The 25,391-nt window shown below is 46.3% G+C and overlaps 1 protein-coding gene across 2 annotated transcripts in view; it reads left to right on the top strand.

Annotated features, from left to right (window-relative positions):
- Positions 1-25,391, top strand: part of SPON1 (spondin 1) — a 260,834-nt gene that overhangs the window by 207,406 nt on the left and 28,037 nt on the right. For both annotated transcript variants that reach the window (XM_077761156.1, XM_077761155.1), the window contains exon 7: positions 24,447-24,511. In XM_077761156.1, the coding sequence (XP_077617282.1) occupies positions 24,447-24,511 (65 nt within the window). The remainder of the gene's footprint in view (positions 1-24,446; positions 24,512-25,391) is intronic.

The raw sequence follows: 25,391 nt of genomic DNA, 5'->3' as shown, positions 1-25,391 counted from the left end.
AAAATGGAATGAGAGTATTATGATTCTTGACTTCACTTATTTAGAGTTGAATCTCTTTTGCTTCTGTATGTAAAAGCAGAAAGAAAAAAGTACTTCATTCCTGAAGAGGCAGAATAGAGTGACAGAAAAAAAACATAGATTTTTTTCTACTCAAAAGACTTAGTTTGAATATCATCTCTGCCACTTATTAGGTCTGTGACCCTGGGCAAGATACTAGGATCTTTGAGTTTACACCTGCTCATGGATAAAATAAGGACGATGATAATAATTCTCACAATGTCATGCTATTACGAGGGTTAAGTTAACTAGTTTATGTAAAGCACTAAGCACAGTGCCTAGTATTATTAAAATTTTTTAAACCTTATTCATTTTTGGATGACAGAGAGAGACAGAGTGTGAGCAGGGTAGGGACAGAGAGAGAGGGAGACACAGAATCCAAAACAGGGTGAGGGCTCTGAGCTGTCAGCACAGAGCCTGATGAGGGGCTCAAACACACTAACTGTGAGATCACGACCTGGGTGGAAGTAAGATGCTTAACCCATTGAGCCAGCTAGGCACCCAACCTAATACTATTAATACCATCATTTATTGAACCTTACTATGTGGCAGGCACTGTCTAGGTCAGTGGCTGTCCCTTGGGAACTAGAAATACAGATTCTTCTTGGGCCCCACCCCAGACCCACTAAATCAGAACTTCTGGTGGTGGCGGTCCAATACTGTGCTTTAAGCCCACCTAGTGATTCAGACGCATATTCACGTTTGCAGCCTAGGTGTTGAAGCAGTGGAGAATGTGATGCTCACATCTTCATTACACTACAGCTAATAGTTCATGCAGAAACAAATGCAGGCATGCCCTCTTCTATTTTGTTTGGTGATGGCCCCAGGGTCTTACTGACTTAGTCACATCTGTGCCATGTGTGCCTCTCAGAACTATTTCTTGCAAGGAGATGGAAGGTAGGAGACTCAGGAAAGCCAAATACCTCACGTCCTCCTCCCTCCCAGGTCCTCTCTTCCCTCCCACAGAAGGTCTGCATCCTGTGTTAGATGGTTTGTAAAACACCCACAAAGAACTCAGCCACTCCGGAAAGAATGAACAGCTCCTCCTTAGCCCTGGCACTCGGGGCCAACCCATATCTCCCTGACTTGTCATTGTGTGTTCCATCTGTCCCCTTGATAAAATATGAGCTCTTTGAGGGCAAGAACCGTGTCTTCATCATCTCTGTGTTCTCAGCGCCTGGTACACATGGCAGACACCTAATAAATGGGTAGTGAATGAATGACGTGTCAGCCCCAAATATCAGGGGGACATTTGTTCCAGGAGCATTCAGGTGACAGGTGTGCCCTTGCAGCCAATATATCTCCGGCCCCAGTGACAAGTAGGCAGCAGAATTTGCCCAAGGACCTGTGAAATGTTACCTGAGCGCTGCCCGCTCCATCCATCGGCTCAGTTCAGTGCCACAGGAAGGCTGTGTGACAGTCTCAGGGAAGATCAGAACCACACTAGGAACAGCCTAGAAAAGCAAACTGCAAATATCCCTTTCTTTGCTCCGTCATAACTGTTTTCCCAGTTGCAGGCGAGGCTGAAATCAGCTCTGTCTGTTGACCGTTTGGGTAGAATAACTTTTCTGTTTCAAGAATTCTGATCAACAGAGGACTGAATTCTCCTCTGGGCTGTGGGAATGGAACAAAGCCCTCAGGGGGATAGACGGGAGCTGAGCAAGGCCTTCGCAGAGGAAGAATTTGGCCCTATTCTAGGGCTTTCCCTGGAGTGTTGCTGCCTTCTGGGTCTTTCCATGCTGGGTGGGTGCAGAAAGCCACCCTGCTCCCCAGCCTGCCCCCCACCCACTGTCACCAAAGCCAGAAGCCGTTCATCTAGCCCACTTAGAAGAACCAGAATAAATATGGATTTCTTCTTCCACACGTTCATTTATGGGACCTTCCTCTTTCGTTCTCACTGCAATGCTTCTACCTACTGCGGTCACATTCAGCTTTATTGAAAAGCAGCAGGGAATTCATCCTTCGCTAGGAAACATTGACAGTTAAATTCAGACTCTGAAGGGAAAGCTATTCCCGTTTAACCTTCTTTCTCCAAGTGAGAGTGGAGACAGTAGGTATTGGGCTATGGGGAGGGGCCCCATTACGAGGAGAGCAGGCACCCTCTAAGAGTTGTAAGAGGAAGAATAAGTGCAGAAGGTCTGAGTGAAGCCGCATGTAGAAATGGTCCTCAGATCTGGTTATGAGTCGGGGATAGCCGGACTCCAGCCATCACAACTAGGGTGTGTCCTCTAAAGTCAAATGTTTGTTATAAAACTGCCACCTATTTGTATCATACTGTAGCCTGGCTGAAGGCAGGTTTACATACAAGGGAATGGTCTGCCTGGCCTCTAGAACAAGGGCGGTTAAAGAGAAGGAGTTGGCCAGGGTCTTCCATGCAGGCCAAGAGAGTAGGTACCATGACCATCTGATGTGAAGTTTTGATCTACAAGGCAGGTCTGTCCCCATCATGGAGGTAAGTGCATTTGACTAAGATAGGTCTGTGACTCTGTCCATTAAAACCATTCAGCTCCACATCCTTTCCTTCAACTCTGTGCTTCCCAGGCAGTATTCAGTTAAGATTATGGCTTCTCAGAAAGACTGCTACACATGGAGCCTATACTGCCCAGCACTCATGGGTTTTCATAAAGTCTGCATCCCTTTTGAGTTCCTCACCATTGAGAGCATCTTCTACTTCTTGAGAGTTCGGGTGACCTCTTCTGCATACACCACCAAAGTCAAGGTCCTGGGTCAGAAACGGAGAAGACTATACTCTGGACATGGTCCAGCCAACATCCCAGGTGACAAAGCTCTTGAATTCAACTATGAGAAGAGGCTATTTTTTCCCCATATCTGTCTTCAGAGGGCCAGTGTTAAAATTAAATAACAACCAGAGTCTCTTCTTTTTATTCTTACTAAGGTAGATTTTTAGATTGCTTTAAGCACTCCTTTGAAGTGATTTTACTCCCCAAATTTCTAATTTTTTTTCATTATATATTTGAAAAGGGTTTCAAATTGCCTGGTGATAGAAAATGAAAACATGACAAGCTATATACACTCTGACCTTAAAACGGTCTGTAATATAGCACCATAAAATATAACTAGAAATCATTTCAACATCACATTAAAGATCTATGACTTAAAGGTAATTTCTGTCATTTGAATATGATGCTGAGCTGATGGCTGAATTGGATTCTTAAGATAAAAACAATTCATCCTGCATTAGGAGTTATTACTTTAATTGAATAATATCTGGATCATGCCAGTGGTGATAATGTTAATGTTATTACCCATTATCTTGGTGATGTTCACCCTACTGTTTCCAAAGAAAATATAGCCCATTAAACGGACGGAAGGATTAAAATAGAAAAAACTGAAAGCTTTTCATGGCTCATTATGCCAAGGTTGGAACAAAGGAATGGCCCTGACCTTGAAATAGGACGGAGGACCCGACCTGCGCTAAATGTTTGAAAGAACTGCAAGAGAAGTCAGTCAGCCACGACAGAGTGCTATGAGCTTCCTCAACCATATCTTTCTGAAAATTAACATTCATTAATTAATTCATTAATTCACTTACCCATTCATTCCTGGAAACTATTCATTCATTCAGCCAACATATTTTGTGTGCCTTCATGAAAACATGAATGGGTCAGACCATTGAGAAACAAAGATGATTTAGTCGAGGAAGGAGGGTCAAGGCTTATAGGGAACATAGAACATTTTCAACAAGATAGTGGGAGCTTCCAAACAATATCTGATTCATTCTTCACTACAACGCGTAAGGTGGGTAGAGCTACTATACCCATTTTATACTTGAAGAAACCGAGGGTCAGGCTGGTAAAATAACCTGCCCAAGGCCTCACAACTAGAAAGGGAAAGACTCTGAATTCAAACCCAGCCCTGTCTTATTTCAAGGTCTAAGCTGTTTTCACTACACTTGGAATTTGGACTTAGGATATAAAGATATTTTAAAATATTATAATGCACTGTGATAAACTATGCAAATGGCACACAGTAATCTGGAGCAGGAAAACCATGGTAGCGATAGCCAGACCCCCACTCTGGATGGACTCATTGCATCTCTGAGCAGTGGGAAATATCTAGGTGGTCCTAATGTGTCACGCAAAGCTCTTACTCATCCATATGTTATTCAAGGAAAGGAGTGAGTCCTAGTGCAGGATGAATTGTTTTTATCTTAAAGCTCTATCACACAGAGCTCTTTCCACCTCTTTATGAAAAAACCTAGTCTCTGGGTCCCCCTTCCATTCTCCCAAACAAAGGGAAGTTATTCTCCCACATCCCACATAACTCAAGACAAGAGGAAGGGTCAGGCTCTACTTCCTCTTCATCACCTCCTCATACCTCATCTCATAGAAAGAACCATGCTCCTTTGAGGCTCCTCATACCCACCCACTCAGCCTCTGTCTTCCTAGTCTCTGCCACCTGCCAGCCTTCTGGTCACTCCCAGCCATCACTGAAGATTTTGACCCTGAGACCACTGTCTTCTCCGAACCACATCAGCAGTTTTCACCGGGACTAGGATGGCTTTTCATTGTTATGGGTGCTGAAGTCAGTGGGCACTATAAGATATATTGTTCCCCTGTGAAGTCACGCATTCAATGGCAGGTGATACAATGGCCTAAGTCCAAATCAAAGAAGTATGTCTGATAAAGCTTTATGTAAGTACAAAAAAATTCAAACCACACCTTTTCCCGATACAACACATTACATCTCTTTCTTATTCAGGCCTGGCACCACTACCTCCATCATAGCCCAGATCTCATCAAGCCGTGACAGGTGACAGAGGCTGTACATGAAGAGTCAGGGGACCTGTTTAGGAAATCTATGACCTCATAGGTTGCATCTTATCATCTTCTCTGTGAGGTGTCTTAACACCTTGAGACATATAACAAAGATTCCCATATGCTGTTCCATTGACCTGAACCATTGTCAGAGCATTTTTCAAACCACAAATTCCTCTGCCCCACCCAGAGATTCTCATTCAGTAGCTCTGGGGTGAGACCTGAACATAAGTAGGCTTAAAAAGTCTTCAGCTGAGGAGCGCCTGAATGGTTCAGTTGGTTAAGTATCTGATCAGTTCAGATCATAATCTCACAGTTCATGAGTTCAAGCCCACGTCAGGCTCTCCGCTGTCAATGTGGAGCCTGGAGCCTCCTTCAGATCCTCTGTCCCCCTTTCTCTGTCCCTTGCTCGTGTACTTTCTCTCTCTCTCTCTCTCTCTCTCTCTCTCGCTCGCTCGCTCTCAAAAATAAATAAACATTTAAAAAATCTTCTGATTCTGAAGCACAGTTTGGGGAGCACTGGCAGATAGCCCCTGCTCATGAATCTGGATGCTCCTTACCTCTTGACACCAAGTGTCTTGAGTGCTCCCTCACTCATGTTCACCATCATTAAGTGAGGAAAAAATACCATCAGCCTCTAGCTTGCCATCCCCTCGCCCACACCAGTGATAGGTTAATAAATATTTAACTATCAATGGAAGGAAGGAAGGGAGGGAGGGAGGGAGGAAGGAAAGAAGGAAGGAAGGAAGGAAGGAAGGAAGGAAGGAAGGAAGGAAGGAAGGGGTGAGCCAGCCCTGATCTGTAGTGTTTGGCAATATCTATCATGTAAATACTCCCATCTTGGCCAACTGCAGGCTACTAACGTAACTTCACTGAACACAGTATTGGGAAGAGGTGTATCAGCTCTCATGAGCCAGATAAGTCAGCTCTACCACCCACCCCTTATTTATCTCCAAACACCAAACCAGCCTCTGCTCAAAGAGCAGAGGTCTCGCTCAGATCCTACAACACAGCCAGGGTTTCTCAGAAGTCAAGTTACCCCCATTTTTCTAAAGTTCTCAGCATATTAAAAAGTAGAGGGAAATGCTATAACAGGATTGACAAACTTTGGGTAATGCTTTAGCAACAACAACAAAATACAAGGCAATAAAACTGTGCTGATTTCAAGATCATTTACAAGAATTATAAAAATACTCATTTAGACTCCGGAGTAGGTGGGGTTGGTCAGAGTAGGACGTGTTAATAGTTGTAATGAGCTTCTTCATTCAGTTCTGTCTGGTGTAGCTCTGTGACTCTGGAATCGTGCCGGATCCTGATCTGAAGCTTTTNGCCCCTTATCCCCCTGCCTCCCCACTCCAAAAGGTAGACACTGGACATAGTTTTCTTCCTTCTACCTCTGTTCTTTGACTTTCAAGAATTTCCAAAGCCCAGCTGCCCTGTTGTAGGGGAGGAAAAATAATTTCCCTCTACCCACTTAAGTTCTTGGGTAAGACATTACCACCCACCCCTGGAATAAAAGAAAGAGAAAAAAATTGTGACTGCATACATATGTATATGTATATATGTATACATGTACATATATGTATATATGTATAATGTATACACATGTATATACATGTACATATATGTATATATGTATAATGTATATACAGCCAGGCAATTGAGGCTTATATACCATCCTGAGCTAAGGAAAGGGATAAGGGTCTGGGGCTTGCAATCACAGGAAGTGAGAGGAAGAAATATATGATCAACAAAATTTGCCCTGCATTGCAGACAAGTCTCTCAGATGAAAATGCAATCTCTAGTAATTGCCCTCTTACTGGCACAGGTCCCCTCTCTAAATGTAATTTTCCTTTGTAAAAGGGTAGCTTTTACTCTATTTTCAGCATTCCTCCTGTGTCTGCATTTTCTCAAAATAATCCTTGTGCCAAAGAGGCATATTTTGGGGTGGCATAGTCTCTTACCCTTCACCTGCCACCGGACCTTATCCTAATGACAAAATAGCCAAATGACAAGAATTAACCACAACAAAGAAAGGTCAGGGAGTCCAGCTCCCTCTGCACCGCTGAGGATCAGCAGTTAGTTAAAATGACAGGCTCTTTCATCTGGCTCCAGCCTGGCAAGGGATCTGGTGGCAAAGAATTCTAGGTTTCATTTTCCTTATTTCTCTGAGCTACTTCTGGCAGGAACATTATAAGCAAATCATGTTTTGATCAGGTGAAGACCACTTGAGGTCTGTAGGAGCTGCTGCCCATTCATTCATTTATTAAACAAACATTTATTATTGCCCCAATCCTGTGCAAGATAGAAGTGGGAAAGAGGGAGAGAGAGATGAATGAGACACAGCTCCCACCTTGAGGGACTCCCAGCTGGGGAGGGAGGGGATATGTGATTGTAAAAGGGCAACTACAATTCAGTGAGATGGATCCCATGACCAAGGTCAACATTGGGTACCTTGGATGCAGAGAGGAGGGGCAGCTACCATAATCCAAAGGCTTGATCTGCATTCTAAGGGACAAGGAGGCATTAGGTAGGAGAGAAAGGGCTAAAAGTCACCTTGGGGAAATGGTGGTTTATGCAAAGGTATGGAAGTTTGAAAAAACCATGTCTGGTTCAAGAAATTTCAAGTAGTTCCATAAGGAAGCAGGAATCCTAATGATGATGCTTTGACATCAGAGGACCCTGGGCTCAGATTCTGGCTCCTTTGCTGATGAGCCACATGCAGGGCAGTGAATTGTTGGGATCCTTTGAGCCTCAGTTTCCTCATCCATAAACCCCACCTTATAGGACTGTTGGTATGTAGATGACACATGATATGAAACATGCTCAGTGTGGTACCTAACACACACCTCACAGCCAGTCCTTGGTGGTGGGGTGGGTGATGAAGATGAAGATGGTGGCCATGGGGATTGAGGGTATATGTAGGGGAGGAAAGATGAGGCTGGAAGAGAGGCAGGGCCAGAGAGTGAACTTTGTGTCCCATGCTAAAAAATTTGGATACCATCCCTAAACCCAAAGGAAGAACTTCAAGAAGTGGAGTGAGCTGGTCCAATATATGTTCTAGAAAGTTCCCCATAAGGACTGGAGTGGGAGGGAGAGTAACACTGGAGGCAGGAGGGAGTTAGGAGGCCTGAACACTCATATAAAGGAGTGACGAGGGCATCGTGGTGGGGCGGCCCCTCAGAGCCAATGACTAAAGGTGTTCCCTGTGATTTCTCAAGACTTTCGTAGGCCAGGTCCACTCACTCTCAGTGGGGCCTAACTATGTGGAGGAAGAGAGAATCCGGGTTCCTATTATCATTGGAATTAAGCTGCTTTGGTGATTCCCGGAACATCACATGGAGGCACACTGAAGTATGCTTTCGCAGTTCAGAACGGAAACCGTAAGAGTGGTTAGCTGTGGGTGGTGGGATTACAAGTTGTCTTTATAGTATTCTTTCTGCTTGTCTTAATTTTCTGAATGTTCTACAATGAACATATTTTTGTAATAAGAAAAACCCATTATAAAAGTGATTCCTAGGGGCGCCTGGGTGGCTTAGTTGTTTAAGCGTCCGACTTTCGCTTAGGTCATGATCTCGCGGTTCGTGGGTTCGAGCCCCGCGTCGGGCTCTGTGCTGACTGCCAGCTCAGAGCCTGGAGCCTATTTCAGAGTCTGTATCTCCCTCTCTCTCTGACCCTCCCCTGCTCACGCTGTCTCTCTCTCTCCTAGAAATAAATAAAAAAAAAAAAATTAAAAAAAAAGTGATTCCTAAAAAAAAAAAAAAAAAAAAAACAGAACTACACACAGTTTCAATCAAAACAGCAATTCTTTCTTTACTACCTGAGTAGGGAAATGCTCGATTGAATTACAAATGGGGGAAAAAATTGTTGATGGGTTCCAAGTTCAAACTTTTAAGGTGTTATTTTCTTCCTTTTGCTTTGAAAGATTGTGCTGTGCCATTGAAAATAGATAGACCAGACCCATGTGAACAGTCTTGAGTTTGAAAAATAATCGTCGTTTTTAGTGTTATAACTTCACACACAAATTCTTTGCACAATTTTTACTTCAGGAAGCTTCAAGTACAGGAAAATTGCCCAATAGTTAGAGATGATTGGATTATTGGTATTCTCCTTTTACAGCAAACAAACATCTCATCAAAGAGAAGTCCAAGTGATGATAATACCTCCACACTCAGCCCGAGTTGTGAAAATAAGGAACTGCAGGTAGGCCCTGGGTTAGGTTTAGTGAAATTCAGTGGGAACTGCCGACAGAGGTCTAAGAACTGAAAATTTTCAGTTCCGTGTCCCCTGAGTGGCCGTGCCTAAATTCAACTATTCATGGAGTCGCTTCAGATAGACATGTTACACACCAGTAGGCCGCCTTCTAAGAGGTGGCAAGCATCTTGATGTCAGTCTTCAACTTAAATTTTTTAAAAGTAATTATAATAGGGGCGCCTGTGTGGCTTAGTCGGTTAAGCGTCCGACTTTCGCTTAGGTCATGATCTCGCAGTTCATGGGTTCGAGCCCCGCGGCGGGCTCTGTGCTGACTGCCAGCTCAGAGCCTGGAGCCTGTTTCAGTCTGTGTCTCCCTCTCTCTCTGACCCTCCCCTGCTCACGCTGTCTCTCTCTCTCTCTCTGCTAGAAATAAATAAAAACATTAAAAAAAAGTAATGATAATAATAATAATGAGAAGAGTTCACATAGTTTTATAGTACCTAAAGTGTTCTAACAGGTAATCCTCGCAAGAAGCCTGCGAGTCAACTTGAGTCTTATTTTAGAGATGGAAACCAGTAGGCTCAGAGTTGCTGACTGACTGGCCTGAGGCCACACAGCTAGAAAGGAAGGAGACAGGACTCAGATCAGCTCTTCACACTCAGTGCTAGTCCCTCCCTTCTCCCTTCAAACGACTGGTCTTAGTTACCTCATTTTCACTAGACCCACTAATTCAAAGGGCAAGTTGGGTCCATAGGAATTGTATTAGTTCCTATTGCTGTTAAATTACCACAGATTTAGTGTCTTAAAAGAAGGTTGAATTTATCCTCTTATACTTCTGGAGACCGGAAATCCAAAATGAGTCTTACAGGGCTAACATCCAGGTGTGAGCCAGGCTCATTCCTTCAGGAGACTCTAAAAGGCTTTTTGCCTCCTCAGAACGTCAGTGGCTGCCGGCATTCAGTTGCTCGTGGCCACATCACTCCGATCTCTGCTTCCATCCTGACATTGCCTTCCCGTCTTCGGTAGTCAGATCTCCTGCGCCTCCTTCTTACAAGGACACTTAGATTTAAGGCCACCCATATAAGCCAGGATAATCTCCATCTCAAGATCCTTAATTTAATCACATCTGCCAGGTCCTTTTGGCCATAAGGTAACTTTCGTAGGTTCCAGGGATTAGAATGTGGAAATCTTTGGGGGGACCATTGTTCAGCCTGACTCGAGACTATTTACTGACAGGTCCTTAAACAAAATCCTCTGAATTTAAATTTAGCTCACAGCTCTTTTTAGTTCTCTATTTCTAACCTTTGCTTCTGAGTGCCTTGGGGATTCCATGTTTGTCTGTGAGCTTGCTTGCTTGTACTTTGAAGCAAATTTAAGTCTGACTCCCTGTCCCCTAAAACTCCAGCCTCCTGCTGTCCTTCAGGGTTGGCTGCTGACCACAGGGTTTCTCCAGGCCAGGTCTGGAAAGGGCCTGCAGAAAGATGTGTCCTCTCCTGTGAGGCCTCTCCTGCCCGCTGCCATTTATTGAGTACTTACTATGTGCCCAGAACCGGGCAAGCCTTCTGTATCCATTTATCTCTCATTTCATCGCTTCTCGGCCTTTTGGCTAAGATCAAGTGCACTTATCGCTCATTTCTGTCTCACAGCAAGCCTGTAAGGTAGTTATCATTAGGCCCCTCTGCAGAATGAGAAAAGCAGGGCTCAGAGAATTAAGTAAGCTGTCCAGGGTTGCACCATGAAGCCACAGAGCCTCTAAAATCCAAGCCCTTCAGACCATGCTATTGTAAAATTAGATAATCACCCACCCCAAGTAAGGTAGGGGCCTTTTTTAGAGGGCATTTGTAAGCTCACAAACCCCCAGGGCTGAGTTGTAATTATTTTCATTATCATATTGTTTAAATGCGTGCAAAGATAACTGGATATTAACTCTTTATGCTTATGGCTCTCCTATGACCATAAAAGCAAACTAACGATAATAATAACACAAACTACAAACCTTTTAAAATGCTAATCAGGAACATTGCTCGAATGTGGTGAGCGATGCTGTTTTGCTGAAACTGACTGCTCACAAAATCCAGTTTTGAGGCTGGCTGCCCTGACATGGTCCTTCAGACTTTGGTGTGCAGGGACGCCGGGTCCTTCTGCCTAACCCACCTCTCCCTCCCGCTGACAGCGAACACATCATTGGGCTTTACCCGCTGAGAATGTCTTTGCTGTGCTACCTCTGCGTCTCTTTTCTTCCCACCAGCCGTAGCAGCTGGCTTCTCCGGGCAGCAGGCAGAGCCCAGATTGGCACGCGTCGAGTTAGGGAAGGCTGCTGGGAGCCCCACCTGGGGTGGCCAGAGGCCGAGAGGGGTGGCAGGCAGAAATGGGCCGAGGGAGAGGCGGGGCTGCGGTGCAGGCCCAAAGAAGACCTCTGCCAGCATCACGTGAGGTGGTTTTATGCAGCCAGTGCAGCCCCCCCGAAAAGAACTGACAACTGAGGACCGCATTTTAGCATCTTTCCCAGCAGCTCAAGAGTGTTCTGGGCAGAGGATCACGGTCCACAGTAAAGTTGTACAGAGCAGCTGTGGGATATAAACACAGACCCATCCTGGCTGCTGAAATTGTCTGGTGCTGCTAGGTTGTAGAATCTTCAAATAAAGAGAATATTTGGGGAATATTCTTTCATTTACTAAACATTCAGTATATTTGATTAAGCACCTACTAGGAGATGGGTGTTTTGCTAGATGCCTTCTGGTTTGAAAGACACTCAAGTGAGCACATAATCATGCAAATGATAATGATGCCACATGGTTGAGGTAATGGAAAAAAGATGATTTGAGGATCCGGGGGCATCAAGAAGGCATCCCCAGGGCAGGGAGGTGGGGGAAATGGAGGATGGCCAGCAAAGGGTACAAAGTTACAGTTATGTGGGATGAATAAGTCTAGAGACATAACATACAGCACAGTGACTATAGTTTAAATTACCGTAGGGGCGCCTTGGTGGACCAGTTGGTTAAGCATCTGACTCTTGATTTCGGCTCTGGTCACGATCTCGCGGTTGTGGGATCAAGCCCCACGTTGGGCTTTGCACTGAGTGTGGAGCTGGCTTGGGATTCTCCCTCTCTCCCTCTCTCTCTGCCTCTCCCCTGCTCATGCGCAAACTCTCTCTCCTCTCCCATAAATATATATATATATATACATATATATATTTGTATGTGTAGTATCATACAATATATACTAATATTAATATAATACTTTATCGTATACTGGAAATTTGCTAACAGTAGATTTATGGTGCTCTCACCACAAAAAAAAAAAAAAACAACTCTGAAGAGATGAATGTGTTAATTAGCTTGACTGCAGTGACCATTTTACCAAGTGCAGGAGCACCTCATTTTATTGTACTTCACTTTATCGTGCTCGCCAGATATTGCTTTCTTTCTTTTGGTTTGTTTTTTTTTTTACAAATTGAAGGTTGGTGGCAACCTGCATGGAACAAATCTTTCAGAATTCATTTTCCAATGGCATTTGCTCACTTTGTGTCTCTGTCACATCTTGGTAATGTTTGCAAACTCTTGGGTAATTCTCCTTTTCGTACCTTTTTGGCAATTCTCTTCAAACTTTTTCATTATAGTTCTGTCTGTTATGGTGATCAGTGACTGTGACTCACTCAAAGCTCAGATGATGGTTAGCACTTTTTGGCAACAAAGTATTTTTTGATTAAGATATACCCACTGTTTTTTTTTTAAGACCTGTTGCTATTGCACCTTTAACAGACTTCAGTATAGTATAAACACAACTTTTATATACACCAGGAAAGCAAAAAATTCATTTGCCTCGCCTTATTATAGTTGTCTGGAATCAAACCCACAGTATCTCGAAGATGTGCCTCTGCATGTATATGAAAACATTGTGTTGTACACTTTAAATATATAAGTTTCTACTCAAAAAATTAGGCCATTCAAATTTCTCTTTTTTTATTTTTTAATGATTTATTTATTTATGAGAGAGACAGACAGACAGAACGTGAGTTGGGGAGGGGCAGAGAGAGAGGGAGACACGGAATCTGAAGCAGCCTCCAGGCTCTGAGCTGTCAGCACAGAGCCCAACACGGGGCTTGAACTCACGAACCGCAAGATGGTAACCTGAGCCAAAGTCAGACACTCAAACAACTGAGCCACCCATGTGCCCCAAAAATGAGGCCTTTCAGAGGAGGAGTTGCTTGAGGGGCAGGGATAAGTGGACACGGTGGACAATTACACAGAAGGAGGGGGCTGGAGACATGCGAGTTTAGTTATCGTGGCTACCCTTCCGTCACCACTCGCCTGGCCCTTCACTTTCACAATCTCATTCAATCTGCATGTATTCTTATTAACCTACGAGAGGACATGCCCACAAGAGCAAGGACTGTTGCACCTTGTCCACTGCCCTCTGCCTGGTGCCTAGCACAGTCTCTGACCCATAACAGGAGCTCAATGAATGCATTTTTCACACGTGAGGAATCCCCTCAGAGAGGGTGAGCAACTTCCCCAAACTCACACAGCATGTGAGTGGTTGAGCCAAGATTTGAACTTCTGTCTGACTTATTCTACCACACTGCTCTTTAATTCTTGGTCCATGATGCCACAATACTAACTAAAAGCTGGTTTTCACAGCCAGGGAAACTTCTGTTACCATGAGAAGTCTGACAGAAGCCAGCCTCTTAAATTCCTGGTAGGGACAACCTTTTCCGTCAGCCACAACACACAACTTCTCCATTACCTCCCCAGGCTCTCCCCAAACCTCTGTGAGGACATGGAGTGGGGTTGGTCGTCAGAAATGAGAAGGGTTAAGCTTTTACAGCTTATCAAAGCTGTTCCTTTGCATTTAAATAGCACTATTTAAGAAAGTAGCATTTCTGGAACCTTATTTGATGCTAACATTCCGAGCACCTTCCGGCACGCCTATTTCTCCACTGTCCAGGTCATTTGGAGCTTCATTACTTAACAGTCTGAAAGCTTTTTATGGAAATCAGTGGATGAAGGGAGCCGATGAAGTGAAATGTTATTATATTTAAGGACCAGCCAAACAGGCTGACAGTACAATACCTGAAGCTTCTACCTTGCTTTCTAATTCAGTCTAGGGTCTTTCAGAGATCATCTCATTAGTGATATAGCTCTTTTAATGATGAACCCAAAGACCATCTAGCGATGTAAAAACACACATGTATATGCTTTTGTATCTTTTTTTTACTTTGCTAGATGGTCTTTGAGGTCATCATTAGAGGAGCTATGTCACAAATGAGATCATCTCTGAAATACATTAAATGAGAAAGCAAGGTACAGTTTGTGTAATCATCTATTTGTATAATAATCTAGCTACTATTGTGCAAAGAAATGGTAGGGGTAAAGACAACATGTGTGTGTATGTGTGCGTGTGTGTGTGTGTGTGTGTGTGTAAGCTATGATTCCAACTATGTGACAAAAACATACAAATACAGAATGAATTAATACCTGCTAGGAAAGGATGGTGAGATGATGGATATTGCTTTTTGCATCTCACACCCTCTCTTTTTATCTCTAACATCATATAATATGGTTATGTTATTTTTTAAGTCCTTATTTTAGCATGTGAGGTAATTTTCATCCTGTTAGAGTGCTTATTTGGCCCCTTTCACACGCATGAGCACCTGTATCTCAGAATACTTCGGTGGCCTTGTCAGTGAAGCCTTCTTCACATCCCAAGCTCTCCGAGCCTGGCCCTCTGCTCACCAGCCCCTGCTTTCTTGTCTCCAGAGAGCCCACCACAGTCTGGGACGCTGTGGCTGCTCGTTGTTTAGGTCCTTCCTCCACTCAGGAAAGCTCCACGGGGCAGGGATCGGCGTCTCTCTTGTTCTGGTCTCTGTCTCCAGCCCCCTCAGTGGAGCCTGGCAGAGAGTGCCGGTTCACTCCTCATCTGCTGGGCGCCCAGAAAGGCCCATGAGCTTCAGCATCAGGAGCTACTGCCCTGTGCCTTCCTCTTCCATCCACTTGCTCTGGCTGGAAGGCCTGGATCTCACCCCACTCCCCCAAGTGCACCCCCTCTCTCTCCTGGGACAGTGGTTTCTCTCTCTGTATTAGACTATACCGTTTCACATACAAACTTGCCGTAATGTCACTCATCTTTTATGAAATAATCACGTGTCCTTCCTGCTGCTGCCAGATTTCTCGACATCCCGCACAGCACACTCCTCAAAAGAGCTGTTTGGGCTTGCTGGCCTCGCGGGCGGGCCTTTCCTAAATGGGCTTCCGTTGCATTTCCAGCAGTCACCAGCAAGGCAGCAGTGGCAGCAGTGAGCAAGTAGCAGGGCCGGCAAGGGGGAGGGGGTGCAATAGGGGTCAGGGGGTCAGCAAGGGTTCGGAGGAGCAGCAAGGGGACTGTGGATGTAGCAGGGGGACAGTGGGGCAGCAAGGGTGTCTGGGGAAGTGGGGACAGCAGGGGGCGGGGGTGTGGGGGGCAGAGGGCACAGCAGGGACAGTGGGCAGCAGTGGAGACATTAAGGGGCAGTGCAGGGAGAGCACAAGGGCTTTGAAGAGGCCCCGGGCAGTTCCTAATGTCCTCCTGCCTCTCTGGCTGCCTCTTGTTAGGCTCTTTGCCGCCCCCACCCCCATCCCCAGGGTCTTTGTCTTGTCACTTAAACTACCACTTATATACTGATGCCTTTTGAATATATATCTCCGGCCTGGACCTGTCCCTTGAACTCCAGCCTCATATATCCAACTGCTGACAAGACACCTCCCCTTGGAGTCATCCTTGACCCCTCTTAGTTTTACAGCCCACATCCATCAGCAGGTCCTTTTGCGGCTCCCTTCAAAATAATGCCTTGTATCCACGGTCTCCTGGCAGTGCTCTCTGCGGTCCTGCGGCCCCCATGCCCCACTACCGTCCACCCCCCACAGCAGTGGGCAGGGCCCTCCGAACACATCAGTCAGGTCACCTGCTCCGGCTGGCAGACCCTCTGGCACATCCCGGCCCCACGGCATTCACCAGAAGTGCCCTGGGATCCCCGGGGAGGGCGTCACAGGCCAGAGGCCTCCTCTAGCTTGTCATTAATGAATCATTTAATTAGCTTACCCATTATTCATCCCTTAATCATGCCCTGCACACCTCCTCCAACCCCAGCCTATGCTGGGGATGCAAGGAAGGTACACAGTTCCCACCCCTGCTCTGGCACTGGCATCTGGGACTAGACCTGGACAGGAGCTGTCGTCAGAGGAAGGGGGGGTGGGGACTGGGTGGAGGGACAAGGGGTGTCCAATGCTGTGCTTTTAAGATCACTGGAGGGCCGCCTGGGGAGCTCAGTCAGTTAAAACGTCCAATTTGAGGGCCACCTGGGTGGCTCAGTTGGTTAAGCGCCCAACTTCAGCTCGGGTCATGATCTCGCAGCTCGTAATTTCAAGCCCCGCATTGGGCTCTGTGGAGCCTGCTTGGGACTTTCTCTCTCTCTCTCTCTCTGCCCCCCTCTCAAAGTAAATAAACTTAATTTTTCTTTTAATTTATTTTTAAAAAGACCACTGGAGATGCTCCCACAGGGCAGAGTAGGGGTGCTGTCCCATAACTGCATCACGGTCACCGTCAGCCAGACCTGGCCTGGGCTTCCATGCAACTCTTGCCTTTTCGAGAGCAGATGGCTTCTGCTTACCGCGTTCTCTCCTCTGTGACGTCAGAATCTCGCCTGGCCTGGTCCCCTTTTTCACTTCTCTGCTGTGGCCCTGGCACTTAGTCTTTTCTGGTTGCTGGAGACAGGGTGGAGTAGGGAGGAGGGCCCAGGAAGATCACGTCGAGAGAGACTGGTAGGATGGAGAGTCGGACCTGCCCCATCGACCTCCCTAGCTCCCTCTGCTTCCCGGGGCTGCAGATTTTCATAAGCATTACAAAGGACAAAATGAAAAAGTCTGGAAAATGAGGTTAAACCCAGGATTGACACTTTGGTCCCTAAAGGACAAGCTAAATTGATGCCAGTGGCTCACAGAAGCACACCGAAGGATGGTTGCCTCAGGTCATGGGGTGATCCCCCTCCACAGAGCGCTCCACCTGCTAGAGTCAGCTGCAGGTGGAGGGGCAGTCGGGCAGCCCCCGGAGGCTCTGATGGGTCCTTCTTCTCCTGCTTCAGAAATGCCAAGCTGCTTTCAAAAAAAAAACCGTCTCACAGGGAAATTGTTATCTACAGGCATTATGCAATCTTCCCATTGGAATTACAGGCTGTGTCTGAAAAGAACTAAAAAGACATTGAATTTGAAATACTTCTGTGCAACCACATCATCTTCTTGTGGGTCTGTTAATGGGCCCCAGGTACCTTCTCTGCCTTTGAAATCGCTGATCAGACAGTAGCTTGGGATGGCTGTGTCTTTCCCGGGGATGAGGCACTCTGTGGGCACTCCAACAGCCAGCCCAGGTCACAGAGTGTCCACCTGAGGCTGACTCAGAAATTGTGAGACTGACCACGGCTCCTAAAGTGGCCTCTGTGTCCTGTCCCTTCCCTCTCCTTCTAGTTCAGGGAGTTCCAGCACAGTTGTCTGGCTGGCACTCTCCTCCACTCTTGCCCGTGCCTGCCAGCTCAGCGCTCAGATCTCTGAGGATCAGTTCAAGCAGCTAGGATAACAGAGGCTGGTGGGCTGAGGCTCAGAGGGCACCGGCCCCTTCCTCCTCACAGCCTCTCATTCGTGCAACCAATATGGCTTGAGCATGTTCCAAGCACAGTCCTAAATACTGATAATACAGCACTAGGCAAGACAGACAGCAGCCCTTGCCTGCAGGGGGTGCTCTATTCTAGCAGGGAGAGATAGAAAATAGAAGTAAATAAGCAAAATCCACAGGATATCGGACAGTGACCAATGTGATGAAAAATACACAATCATATAATGTGAAGAGGGCATGCTGGGTGGAGGGGCCAGTGAGGAATTGCTGTTTTTAATCATGGGGTCAACAAAGACCTCAAGAGAAGGTGACATTTGAGCAAACACCTGGAGAAGGCAAGGGCGTGAGTGCTGCGATGTCTGTCTGGAGGACAGCATTCCTGGTACAGGGAGCAGCAAGTGCTAAATGTGCCCGGTGCATTCGAGGAAAATGAGATGTCTGGAGTAGCCAAAACAAAGTGAGAGAGGAGGACAGAGTCCTGAGGGATAGAGCAAGTAACACAGGGCGAGGCTGGTCATGGAGGGCTGTGGGGGACATAGAAGGTCCCCGTTTGCTGTGAGGTGTGAAGCCATTGAAGGATTTTGACCTAAGGGATGGCATGAGATGGTTGCTGTGCAAAGAGCCCAGAGGAGAGCAAAAAAGGGGGCAGAGAAACCAGCCAAAGAGCAACTGCAGTCATCTAGATGCGTAGTGATGATGGTTTGGACCACAATGGTGGCAAGGCAGGTGACAGAAAGTGGTGGGCTCATAAATACATTTTAGAAGCAGAGACGACAGGGTGGACTGAAGGATTGGGTGTGGAGCAGGAGAGAGAGAAGCATCGGGGATGAGAAACTAGAAAGATGGCATTGCCACTGAGCGGGCAGGGGAGAAAAGAGCAGGCCATGCTAGGGGAGGGGAGGGTCACGAAGTTAGTTCCGACAATTCAACATCCAGATGAAAATGTCAAACAGTTGATATACAAGGTGGAAGATTAAACCCCAGTCATCATTAATGCATGTATAGTATTTTAAGGCACAAGACAAGCTGCAATTAATTGTAATTAATTAATTGCAATATGGGAGAGGATCAAGGGCTTGACCCCAGGTGGATGGAGAAGGGTCAACAAAGGAGATGAGGAGGAATGGCCAGTGAGGTGAGAAGAAATAGAGGGGCAGCAGGTGCCAGAACCAAATAGGAAGTATTTCAAGACAGAGGGAGTGACCAGCTCTCCTGATCCAACACCGATGAGGGATCATGGAAGCCAAGAGCTGGGCAATAACCACTGGCAGCAGTGAGAGCACTGGTGATCTTGACCAGAGCAGTATCGGGGGGGGAGAGGGGGGAATCTCAGTTACTTCATCTGAACAATGGGAACAATATGCCTGCCTACCTCAGAGTTCCACAGTACTTACCACAGGAGATCACAGGCAAACCATAGAGCATCACCAAATATGAACCATCTGTTTTTATTTATGACCCAATAAACCCAGAGCTTGTTGAAACGATGGGAGACTATGACGTTGAGCACAATTGATTTTAAAGATGCTCATAGCTCCATTATCACCTCATAAAATGGTTCATTTCCTGCTGCTCATCACCAGGACACCCACCAAGGGATGAAAAGTTCCCTTCAGACATGGAAGCCATCAGGGCTATTTTTTATGGGCGGTAAGTGGGAATTCTGGGATAGGATAGAAGCAAGTAATGGAGCCAAACACTGTTCACGAGAGTCTACCTAAGAGGCCAGGCACTGCCCTCCCAGAGGGATCTGGGTGACCCTATGCCTCACAGCAAGGGCTCTTTGGGGAAAACTGTCCGCCAGCAGTAGCCACGCTCTTGCTGAAACAAAAAAAAAAAAGCAAAACGGGAGAGAGATGAGGGCAAGATAGAGAGTAAGAATCCACAGGCCAAGGGGAAGGAACAGGAGTTTTGGAGGCAGACACATCTGTATGAGAACCATGGTTCCTGGGTGGGCTGCCACAAGTCACGTGACTTCTCTGAACGGCAGTTTCTTCATCTGCAAAATGAGATGGTCGCTATGCCCAGGGATTTTCCTAAGAAACGAGCTGATGAATGCACAGAAATGTGTGATGGGGGGGGTGCGGGGAGGGGAAGGGAAGGGATCTCTCTGCACACGCTCGTGTATCCTTGCGTGCACTTTAACATCAATTGGTCACTGGGTGTCCGCCTCTCCGGGAGCAGTTCCTCTCCAACTCATATTCCCTGAGCCTCCCCTGCTCTTCATCAAAACCCGTTCTCAGGGCAGCATTAACATTAATAGCATTGTGAACACTTGTCTGGTGTCAAGTGCGGCTGGAACATTCAGAGCTCAGAGTATTCTAGGGCATGCGGAAGCCCAGGGAGGGCAGGAGGTTGACCTTTCAAGAGTACCCGGCTCTGTCTGTGCCACAGCTTACCCAGCTCCCCCTCTGCCTGGGGTCATAGGGTGACATGTGTGTCCCCAAAGTGAGACTGATGTTTAAACTCCAGCTCTGTCATTGACGAACTGGCTACCTAATTTGGGCAAATAAATGTGTTTCTGAGGATTGAAAAGTGTATACCTACCTCCCTTGCAAATGTGTTGTAAAGATTAAATACAATACTATACAAAGGTCACGAGCACAGTGCCTATGCCTGGGACATAAAAACAGATCGCTGTGTTATTACTGTCGATGTTGCCGTTACTTTCTCTCTCTTGAGTATGGATTGCAGCCCCCTTCTCTTCACTGCAGGGAGGAGGCCTGTTGTCTGGGTGGAGTCCCAGACTGTAGGTCAAGGGCAGGATGTGCTCAGTGCCACCTAGAGCAAAGAGGGCGTTAGGATGAGGAAAGGAGATGTGGTTCAGGACTGGGATATGAAGGTTCAGGAGAGGAGGTGAGGCACGAGGCAGGGAGGAGGGGACAGATGCTGGCCTTTCACTGTGGGCACAGCTGAGACACTCAGGGCCCTCCTGCATTGGGGGCTGGCTCTGGAGGGCATGGGAAGGTCAGTGTTGGGGAAGGTTGGTTCTGACACCAGCCCCCACCCGTTCCCGGGACCCACATTCTTACTCTCCGCTCTTCTCAGTCTCAGCATCCCCTAATACCGATGTGATTTCTGCCTCCAACCTGTGTTGGGGCCTGTGTTTGCCCCTACATGACCCTCTTTCCTCCAGAGCTGACCTCAGCCTGGGGCCTGTTTGCAGCTGTGTGATTCCCATTTGCTGTCGGTAGCTATGAAGTCTGAGTACAGCTGTAACATCTTCACAATATATTTACCAAAAGCAAAATGAAAGAGCCCATCCCCATGAAGATGGACACGAGTGACCTGTGGTTTCTTTGGGGTTTTTTATTTTAATTGGCATATATCCAGGAAAGTGCTAATGTCATCCAAAAGAGGGATGAACTGTGAATGCCCTGAAATAGTTGGTTTGAAAAGAGTCCTATGGGAGATGTACAAGGGCTCTAAGGATTCTTGAAAGATCCTTTCTGTGCCTTAGAGACTTGTTAAAACAGCTTTTCATTTAAGTCTGAAGTTTGGATTGCTTACTCTGACTTTAAATCCTTCATTCTTCAGAATGGAACACACCCAGCCCCCCGGAGCCCCATCCAAGGCTCACCCAACTATATAAACCTCCCATCATATGCTCCCTGAGACTCAGAGTTGGCTTTAAGTGAGGGCGTATTCTCCCGAGGCTTTGTGAATTTGTAGATGCAACTGTGTGCTTCACAATCTGTACTCAAGCAGTGCAAATTGATTCTAATACCAGCTTGGCCTGAATGTAAATGAGAGCAAGAATAGTAGCTAATATATGCATATTTGGGCACTGCATTAACACATCATATGAACGATGCCACTTAGTCCCCAACAGCCCCGTGTAGTAGATAGATACCCTTTCTAAATCCCATTTCACAGATGAGAAGGCTAAGGGAGGTCACGAGACTTGTCAAAGGACACAGAGTGAGCTAATGGTGCAGGCAGGATTTGAACCCAGGTGTGATTCTAAACTGTGTGCTCTCACACCTACCACTCTCCTGCCAGCTGGATCAGTAAATACCAAAAAGATTGATGGCATTCAGTGTGTCCAAACCTGTGGCAAGATGGGCATATATACATTCTTGTGGGGGCGTAAATTGGTACAGATTTTTGGAGCACGATTTGGTAGGTCCTACCAAAATTGTAAATCTGCTCCATCTTTTAATCATCTCCTAGGAATCTAGAACACAGGAAGCCTTGGGTTTGTAGACATAGAAAAAGGTATGCAAGTGTTCATCACAGCATCATGTATGGAAACAAATACCCACCAATGATGCTGGTGGGTATTTAATTACAGAACTTTCATGCTATGGAATCCTAGATACCCATCAAAGGCTTTGCATTTTCAACAATTTGCTGGATATGGCCACGAACAAGCCAGATGCTTTCCAGTCCTATAGAATTTAGGGTCTACCAGAGAATTTTGATGCTCCAGAGATTTTTAGCTTTTTAAATAACTTGTCCGTGGTGCTCCTGCATTCTTATCTGATTGAATAACACAAATGATCACAAACAAGTAAAACTAAGCTATTGATCATGCAGATGGCATTCAACCACTAGAAGAAACAATTTACAGCAAGAAGCTGTTCTAATGCCTGCACACGTGGGTCTACCATCCCTGGAACCTCCATACCTCTAAAAATTACAGATAGAATATCATCACCATGAATAAACACTAACGGAGGGCCCAAACAATTTTTGTCGTTATATACTGCAAAAGCAAAATCAATATGTCATCACTTGGGACTTGAAAACCAAGATTTAATTATAATGCAAGATGAATCTGCAGGGAGGGCCAGCTAACCTGGTGGCCATCTTAACTCCACCCACACTGATTGTACTTCGTAGTAAAGTATTTCTTCAAGGGCAAGGGGATTGTCATCAGACAGTTTCTCGTTTCTTCTATCTCATATCTTGGATTTCTCTTTGATGCATCTTGACTTGGCTTACCAGAATTTAAAGCTCTCCAACACTTCAACCATCAACAAAAGGATTGCTATGATGCAGTATCTACTGACATGGAAAAGTTTCTCATGAAATGGTATAAAGGGAAAATTTGAAATGGTGCAGAATAAGGTAGTCAGTATGATGCAGTTCTTGTGGGAAGAGCCATATCTAATGTGCACACACATACACACGTGCACATCGTTGCATTTGCAATGATACGCACCAAACTGTAACATTCTGGAGAAGGAGGCAGAAGGCAGGGTAGATGCTGGATGGAATATGCTCACTATTACATTGTGTGCTTCTCTGATGCTAAATTTGTCTACAGTGAGCATGTACAATTCTGCTCATGCATTATTCTGTATATGTAAAATCAAAGGGAAAAAAAGTATACTAGAGCCAGATGATGAAGTCCATGTAGGAAAACACAGGAATTAAGAAATGGTCATGGAAGTTGTGAGGACCTCCCAAAGGGCTAAGGCAGGGAATGGAGATGCTCGGATCTGCAGTAATATGGAGGGTGCATTGTGGGAAAGCAAGAAGGTATGGAGACTGTGGCCGGGGGGCAGGAGGGGGTGCTCAAGGGACTTAAATGCTGTGGGCACAGCGGATCTTGGAGCCCGGCCGCTGTGAGGGGCAGGAGACGGAGGAATGGAGGCTCGCAATAGATGTGCCTTTAACTTGCTGGAGGAGGAGTGGGCTTCTGGGCTCAGAGGAAGGGCTCAGTGCGAGACATGGGGTAAATGAGATGACTGCAGGGCTGTGGGATTTCCTGGGCATGGTACCCACCAATTAAGAGGTTTGTCAGTTCATCCTAAATAGGTTCTACGCACTCTTACCAGGCATGACTCTAAGAACTGGAGCGGAGATATAAGCCAGCCAAGCATGTCTCTGCCCTGCTGGAATTCAGGGACCTGTTCAGTTAGCAACAAAGTTCTTCCTTGCTCAGCTGGTGACATTCTAGACATTTCCCAGTACAGTGGATGGTGGTATCTGAGCGCTGCTGGGTCCAGCCAGGGGAAGGGGAGACTGAAGACCAGCTGAATCATCTCCAGGGAAGGTCTCTAGACAAAGCCAAATTTGAGCCTATGGAAGTCTTAAGCCTTGACAAGGTTATGATGCTCCTCTGCCCCAAAGTGTAACTGAAGATAAAAACCCAAATAAACTGCAAAGTAAAGTTAAGCAAGATCCACACAAACTTTCTGATTTTTGCCCCTCGATGTTGACTTGATGCTTTCCTTCAAAATGTTAAGTAGCAAATCCTTCCTCAAAAATTGATTTTAAGGGCCCATGCTACACGCTGTCTAAAGCAAATAGAGCTGTGTTGACCTCAGGGGTGTTGGCCTCAGACTTTGTTCTGGCCTCCTTGTCCAAGGAGTCTGATCAGGTGTGTGGGTCTCAACAGCAGGAGAGGCCTGGGGGGTGACAATCGTCTGGAGCAGGTGTTGCCTACCCTGCAGCTCTTCATGCAGCCGGTGCCTGGACACAGAGCACATGGCGTGCCTCCAGGCTGGGCACAATATAGAAGCATGGCCATGCAAGGCGGAGGCCAGGTCACAGCTCCGGCTGTGATGGCGAAGGGGTGGCCAGAGCTGGACACCAGATCATGGCTCAGTGAACCCTTCAGTGTGCAACACACGCTAGACACAGTGGACATTGAGCCCCATCCCCCGGGACTGCCAAGGCTCCTGGGCTTCCCTACCTTAGGGAGGGATGACTCCCCACCTGGGCATCAGGTAAGGGAGTGAGGGTGGACAATGTCACCATATCAAACCTCTCTTGCTCCCTTGAGCCTGGCTCTCCTCACTAAACAACTGTGGTCCTTTTTTGCAGAGTGATGAGGTCCTCACCGTCATCAAGGCCAAAGCTCAGTGGCCAGCCTGGCAGCCTCTCAACGTGTAAGTAACACACAGACCCTGGCCATTCCTTGCACTCGAAGCCACCCACCTGCTGTCCACTGCATGCCAGTTATGTCATTAAAGTCAGCAGAACCTCTCAGGTGCATGAGCAGATGAGGTACACTGCCCATATGTGGGCTGTCATTCTTACCCATATCTTCTCAGGAATACGGGCTTGGTCTCTGTTTCCCCCAATGGCTCTAATACCACAGAACCAGACATAACAGTCACCCATTATGTGTTCACTCATGTCTTGGCCACAACAGGCCGCAACCACCTTTGCACACAGGTATACTCACTCTAAGCAGGTCTAACTTGTGCAAGGCTAGATTTACCCCAGGTTATCTCTTTTCTGTCTACTCTATCCCTTGAAGATTTCATCCTCCCTTGTATTTTGATGACCAAGGGTATGCTGATGGCTCCCTGAATGACTACTGCCCCAGGTAGACATGTATGTAGGTAGGGAGGTAGGAAGACAGGTAGGTAAGTAGATAGATCATCCATCCATCAGTTTCTTGGACACCTCTCTGTAGATGGCATACATGGACCTTGAACTTATCATATCAAAAAAAAAAAAAAAAGGAACCCATCACTAAGTCCTGTGGATTCTACCTTTTTAATATCTCACAAATCAGTCCTCACTTGGCCATTCTCCCATCATTAGTTCAAACCACCATGTTTTCTCACCTGAACTACTTCAACTCTTCCCTCTTCCATGGTCTCTCCTACCTGATCCCACATTACACTGTCACTGGAGTGAGCTTTTAAAAATCCAAATCCAATAGTGTTCTCCTCTCCTTAGAATCCCTCCATAACCTCCTTGAGTCTCCAGGATCACTTAGAGAGGCCACGGTGAGCCGAACACACCCCAGCTCCTGCT

Source organism: Crocuta crocuta, unplaced genomic scaffold, assembly GCF_008692635.1.
Source record: "Crocuta crocuta isolate KB4526 unplaced genomic scaffold, BGI_CrCroc_1.0 scaffold233, whole genome shotgun sequence".
Lineage (NCBI taxonomy): Eukaryota > Metazoa > Chordata > Mammalia > Carnivora > Hyaenidae > Crocuta > Crocuta crocuta.
The sequence above is the reverse complement of the archived record's forward strand: the minus strand, read 5'-3'. Positions and strand labels throughout refer to the sequence as shown.